The 6,954-nt window shown below is 43.7% G+C and overlaps 1 protein-coding gene across 1 annotated transcript; it reads left to right on the top strand.

Annotated features, from left to right (window-relative positions):
* Window positions 1-4,169: 4,169 nt before the first annotated feature.
* Window positions 4,170-5,479, top strand: LOC129170351 (uromodulin-like). Its single transcript, XM_054757782.1, has 5 exons — window positions 4,170-4,268; window positions 4,466-4,875; window positions 4,948-5,104; window positions 5,207-5,271; window positions 5,347-5,479. Exons 2-5 carry the CDS (start codon window positions 4,532-4,534, stop codon window positions 5,477-5,479), a joined length of 699 nt encoding a protein of 232 aa, XP_054613757.1. The 5' UTR covers window positions 4,170-4,268; window positions 4,466-4,531.
* The last annotated feature ends 1,475 nt before the right edge of the window (window positions 5,480-6,954 follow it).

Below are 6,954 nucleotides of genomic sequence, written 5' to 3'. Positions count from 1 at the left end.
TTGCACTGAATGACAAGAAGGTTCATTCTTTTATGGGTGGTTTGGAATCTCGCAGTGATAATCTTTGAATTGATGGGCCTCTGGGCTTCCTTGAAGAGCATCAGTGCCACTCCCTCTGTGGTGAAAGTCGACCTCTCGGAAAAGTTGGGTTTTTTGCCATCTTTGGTCCTGCCAGGACCAAAGATGAATGTGTGGTGGGTTTGGAGCACCTGCCAGGCCGGGAAAGTGTCGTTTCAGCAACCAATATCTTTCTTGCTGGTACAGTCATGGCCGAATGTGAGAAGGACACCAATATTAACTTTTACAAAGTCTGGTGCCTCAGTTTTTAGGATGGCAGTGTGTACAATGTTTAGCATTTTTCATTGTTCAGACTGTCTGATTGTGTAAAGTGTTGCAACTCCCCACATCTTCCGTATATGTGTACGTATATGTACGTACACATTTTGAAATACTTGACTTATATGCTCAGGCTCGGCAGAGATGGGAAGACCTGGGTTGGATTCTCCCTTGGGCATTTCTGTGTGGAGTTTGCATGTTCTCCCCGTGTGTGTGGGGGGGGTTTTCTTCAGGTACTCCGGTTTCCTCCCACATTCCAAAAACATGCATGTTAGCTTCATTGGAGACTCTAAATTGTCCATAGGTATGAATGTGAGTGTTTGTCTATATGTGCCCTGTGATTGGCTGGCGACCAGTCCAGTCCTGTCGCCTGAAGTCAGCTGGGATAGGCTCCAGCATGCCCCCGCGACCCTAATGAGGAGAAGCGGTATAGAAAATGGATGGGACAGGTTGTAGAGCTGTAAATACTAGACCAAGGCAGTGTCTGTGTTGATCTTGCGACCTCATCATGTGTTTGGCAACAATCACATCTTCACTGAAGGCCAACGTAACCTTCAATGTTCATGTATCCATTTCACACATCATTGACGTGTATTTACATGCCAGTTGAAAAATGTCTAGAATGATCATGTTGCACATTTGGATCTTAATGAGGTTTTAAGTAGAGCTACAATATGCAAAAACAAGAATATTTTCAACTGCAATAGGCTGTTTATCAGCTCATCAAAAGTCAAAAAGACCAAAAGACCAAGATCAAAAGACCATCGCTCAAAAAAGAACCAAAAACTCTCCAAACCAGAAAATAATGTTCTCAGTAGGACTCAGTAATGAGGAGCTCCACCGTTCTTGGTCATCACCTCAGCAGCCATGGCACGCTGCCAGAGACCTTGCTTATGCAGCTTCTTAGCGTTAGCATGCATGTCTAGTTATGTACAGTGGAACCTTGGTTAGCATTATTCAGTTCCAGCTATAGTTGGGAATAATTGACATGAACTTGTCTGATCATCCCCATCAGCAGTGTAGTACATTAACAGCAACTTACCCCCCCACTTGGTCTCTAAGTCCAGCTCTGGTGGGAACGTAGTGTCAGGCTTGGAGTGTGGAGTTGAGCAGGGGGATCCCAAGATGCATGAGCGAGGCAACTCCAGGTAAGAATTGGTTTATTTAAACACAAAAATACAACTGAGGCAGACAGTGCACTATACAGTCCGAACTGCACTGTGAAAGAGCAGGGAAAACTCGGGAGCACAAAGTAGTGACAAAAAACTATCTGCAGGTCAGGCGAGCTACTAGGATGAGCATACAAGTGACAACAGGAGAGCAAAATGCAATAGACTACCCAAGACATAAGCAGAAGCCCGACATAGAAGTCTAGTAGGGCAAAGCGTCCACAAAAGGGAATAATCCCACACCGTGCAGCTGCCACAGAGAGAACTTAAGGGCTGAGTAGATAGAATGCAGCTGTGCTCATCCCGTAGCTCCGCCCAACTCAGGTTAACCAGCATCTGAGAACACACACACAAAAGCGGGAGCAGTACGGGATACAAGCAGGTCATAAGCAAATACAGAAACCTGAGCATGAGACCAGCAGATGTCACAGCAGGCCGTGACACGTAGTTCCAGGTGGTGGCTGGAGTTACACAAGTAAGGAGTTTGGCTTCTCAAAAGAGGAACACATTTGCATCACAAAAATGCCTACTTGAAAAAATCAGAGCTCACAAATGGCCTCCCGCCGCATCCCTGTGCATTGTCACATGTCCATTCCATCCTGTGGATGTGATGAAGACGCTCATGTCTTCTGCTGCTGTGGAACACACACGCAAAACAAGATGGCCGCGGTGCTCCGTTGCGGAAGAAGATGCGAGCGTTCTTGTGTGGAAGAATGGACAGGCGACAGTGCAGGGAAACATTTGTGATGTCGTACAACTTCATGGCAAAAATTCCATATTATCCCTTCAACAAAAAATTCAGGCCACAATTTTGCCTCGGTGTGCGTACATTCCCCAGTTAGCCTCCAATATGTCTTTAAAAACATAAAGTGATGTTGAAATGAGCAAATAAAACTTATTCTTAGCTGGATTTACTCATATTGGGACATTTTGGGTCTCATAACAAGCTTGTGATTCTCCAAAGTAGTATTTTTACCCTCAGAAGTAGTATTTGATTTCTACCTTCATTCCTCCCAGGAAAAGTTGAAAAGAACTTCATGCAAGATATTTTTGCTTTTAATAAGTACAAATTCTGCCAATGGAAGAAGTCAAAATTGCCTTCGTAGGATATTTAGAAATAAGACATTATATTTAAGCTTTAAAACAAAGTTGATCTTAAAATTAGCTAAGAAAACTCATTCTTATCTATATTTACTAGTTTTGTAGTAAGTTTATCTATATTTACTAGTATTGTCAAGTTTTGTGTCTCACAACAAATTTGTGAGGTAGTATTTTTCCCTCAGAAGTATCATCTTTTCTTTACCTTCCTTCCTTGCCACCCTATTCATTTGAAATTTATTGAATGCATTTTGCGGTAGAGCATATTTTCATAGAGCAGTATATCTCCAGATGTTTCTTCCTCCTGGAAAATGATTGACACATGGCTCAAAGCTTTGCTATAATCACTGTAAACATCTTCTATCTCCTCCATTCTCTCATGTTTGTTTACGCTGCCCCTTTTCTGATGTGTCATTTTTACTGAAAAACAAACAATGTAGAACATAATTACAAACAATAGAAAACTATTGAAGCAAAGGTGAGAAATCCTGTCAGTGATCCTTTCAGTTTGCTCGTGCAGATGTCCCAATATTTTTGTACATGCAGTACGGTGTCAAAGAACTTAGAAATAACTATTTCTCTTGTATGCCGTCCCAAGAGGGCCTTCTTGGCTAAAGGGGTTTAACTGGCAGAGCTTTTGACTAAATCTGTGATCAGCACTTCTTCAACAGGCCAGTTCTGGTTTTGTCATGTGCTGTGGACAATATTTGAACACGTGCACATGCTGTGACTTGCAGCTCCTCTACAATCTCATCTTTACGTCTTCTAGGCCGGGGGTAGGCACACTACGGCCCGGGGGCCACATCCGGCCCCGCCAAGCGTTTGGATCCGGCCCGCCAGTTGCTTCCAAAGCATTTCTTTTCAAGTTTGACCATACAAGAGTCAGCCATCCAGACAACTACCCCACCCATGACACGTCAACAAATATGTCTAACCTACACACTGCACTGTCTGGGACGTGAAAAAGGAGGGACGTTCATGGTTCATATTGTATATCACACATCCTTTCTTCGTGTACATTCCGGGTGTCTTCCGTAAAAACACTCAAATTCAATGTCCTGATTTGTTGTGGTCTGGGGTTTAAAGTGCTGCTGAAAAAAGGCCAGGAGCCCACATAGCAGATCGTATGAGACTTTTACAGATAAAATAAGACAAATCATTCCAGGCGGACTGTTGGAAGTATAGGATTAAACTAGAGTGCAGGTATCAAATATATAGGCTGGCCCCCCCAGACAATTTTATCAACTGGAGTCAAAAGGTTTGCCCACCCCTGATTTCAATTCATGTACTACGTGAATAAAATGTTTACATTGACTTAAGAAACTCTTACAAATACAAGGTCACTTTCTTCAGTGAAGACAAACAGATTAGCATTTAGGATTGATGAGAACCTTTCTCCCGCTAAGCCTTGGAATCATCTGGACTAAAGTCCCTGATCATCTCTTCACATAAATCCATCAATCATCAATGAAAGGCTGCATTTGATGAAACGTTCTCATCTGTTTTTCAGACCAACGGCACCCATGTCATCTACTCCAACACTTTATTCATCCATCCAACAAACAAAGCTTCCTTTCTGCCCCTGAGGCTTCCTTTCTCCTGCGAGTATCCCCTGGACACACACACCAGACTGAAGGAACCCATCATACCAGATGATCCGATAATGTGAGATGATTAGAGTAGAAAGTAGAAACGTGACTAGTTTGCCGTTGTATCCTCACAGGTTGCTGCCATCTTACATCATCAGTATTGTGTTATGTATTAGACTATTTTAACAAGTTATGTCATTTCAATTTCACAATATTACAATATTTATACTTTATTTTGATCTTTGAAAGGAGTTCTGTTTGCTTTGTGTGAAGGCTCGACAAAGGTTATCCACCACAGCAAGCTAGCCTCCTGGAAGTGAGCCCATACAGGGAAGTATCATGGTTCCATTTACACTAGAATGCGTGGAGCATTGCTCCACAAGCAGAAGTATGAGGCCCATAATAATGAGTATACAGTATGTGTCTTTTATTGACAGGAGGGAAGGTGTCTTTGTTGGCTCAGGTGCCAAACTGAGAGCCTCCATGGTCCTGTTCCAGCAACCGGACTACACAAAGCCTTATGCAGCAGGTGCGGTGGTTCTTGAGCTGGGCTCACCATTATATGTGGGGGTCTCTGTGGACAAGAAAGATCCCAGCCTGGTAGTTGTTTTGGAGGACTGCTTCGCCTCTCACTCATCAGACCCTGACAGCACTTTGGAGCGAGACCCCCTCATCTCCAACAAGTATGTCTCTGCTTAGCTGGGGTGAATACGGAGACAAGATGCACAATGCCGATGATCAACTGTTCTTATCAGATGTCCCACTGACGACGAAGAAGTGTTTGCAGTTCAGAGCGGCTCGTCCCTCCAGGCTCATTTCTCCTTCAGATTCCACCTTATTGAGGAATACAAAGACGTTTTCGTCCACTGCAGCCTCAGCCTGTGCGACCGCAGGAGTAACGCTTGCAATCCGGTGAGTCACACACTGTATACTGTTGACAAACGGTTAGTTCCAAGCCTTTTGTTGTTGAAGCCCTGAGTTGGATTGTTCTGTTTTCCACATGTAGTCCTGCAGGGGGAGAGCACGGCGCACTGCCTCCAGGTCTCCACTCAAGCCACTAACCATTGGACCAATCACTTGTAAGGGTGTATTTACTAAGGCATCAACACGTGGAAATATTAACCATGTTTTCCCTTCCTCGTCTTGATTTTCAGGGGAGAAACGATCTGCGTGACATCCGTGCCGTTGTTGACGGACGTGCCGATCAGGGGTCTCCAGCCAGTGTCTGGGGAGTCTCTCACCAAAGAGTGTCAGTCAGACACGATGCCTGCATTTCAAAACAAATGACCACCAAATAGCATCAAGGTGATGGCCACACTGTTTAAAGAGAAGCTCTAATACTGATGAAAACCCAAAGATATGAAAATAAGAAGTAGCCTTTTTCATGTTAAGTTGTTCTCATGAGAAGAAAGGTGGAGACCCCTGATCTGTGGATTTACTGATATTGATTGGATTATTGATTGGACCCATTTTGATTTATTGATGGATTGTGGCCGCACGTTAGCATGTTGGCCAACCAGTCAGGAGATGGAGAAGTTCTGGGTTGGAATCTCCCTTGGGCATCTCTGTGGAGTTTGCATGTTCTCTTCATGTTCTCCAGGGTGTACCCCGCCTCTCACCTAAAGTCAACTGGGATAGGCTCCAGCATACCCCCGCTACCCTACTGAGGACAAGGGGCCTAGAAAATGAATGATATGGATCACATTTACTGATTTTGACTTAATAACGATTGCATTTGCATTGCATTTTGCTGATATATTACTGATTTTGATGATATTGATTTGTGTTTTATTCAGGGCTGTCAATATATTCAAGTATTTAACTGCGATTCATCGGGATGTCGTATCTTTGTGGTAAACAAAGCAGCTACGATAACCATATCGGTTTTTATGTATCGGGATATCAAATTTGGAAATATGGGCTATGATTTTATTCCAGAAATAAGTTAGAAATCCCCCAGTTTTTGAATGTTAAGATTCAAGCAGTGCTTTGTCCCACTTTGTTGGACGACCTTGAACGCAGCAGACTACTGTATTTTTTCCCTTTTTCTTTCATCATGTTTGCTCCCAAGTGTTGATGCTTTTTCTCTATCTCCATTTCTACTCAATATTTGTTTGCGCTTGTAGCTCCACAGTCACCGCTGCGTTCCTCAAACTACGGTGTGGGCCGAGGGTCATACAGGACGTGCGCACGTTAATCGCTGTTAAAGGAAACTAACTTTGACAGCCCTACTATTACTGATTGTTTGATTTATTTCATTTACTGATGTTGATTGTGTTTTACTGATGGATGGTGTTGTACTGTTAGCCACCTGCTCAGGGACCTCAGCTGGAAAGTAATGCAGGTAGATTAACAATTGCATTGTTCTGTTCAATCAACAATAAAGTGAATAAGCGTGAATATACAATATAGATCTGGAAACCAGACACGCTTCTGGTTCACATCGTCACAGGAACGGGACGGGTGTCTGGCGCATCGGTGGTGGGTAGTCTACATCTGTAGTTGTAGCCTCAGCTGCCCTGGGGGAGATGCTTTCCCAAGGGCACGACAACCACTCCAATGGAGGAAGCGAGGATCGAACCACCAACATTTCTAGACAGACGTAACCGAAATGTACTGAATAAAAATGAATACATTGTTTGATGGAGGCCCTCTAGCTCGCTGGTTCCCAAAAGCCAGTGGTGGTTCTAGCTACGGGCCATATGGGCAATTACCCAGGGTGGCATTTCCAGTGCTCATTTCCTCATCAAGTCAGACATCAA

This window comes from Dunckerocampus dactyliophorus, chromosome 17 (genome assembly GCF_027744805.1).
Source record: "Dunckerocampus dactyliophorus isolate RoL2022-P2 chromosome 17, RoL_Ddac_1.1, whole genome shotgun sequence".
Classification (NCBI taxonomy): Eukaryota; Metazoa; Chordata; class Actinopteri; order Syngnathiformes; family Syngnathidae; genus Dunckerocampus; species Dunckerocampus dactyliophorus.
The sequence above is the reverse complement of the archived record's forward strand: the minus strand, read 5'-3'. Positions and strand labels throughout refer to the sequence as shown.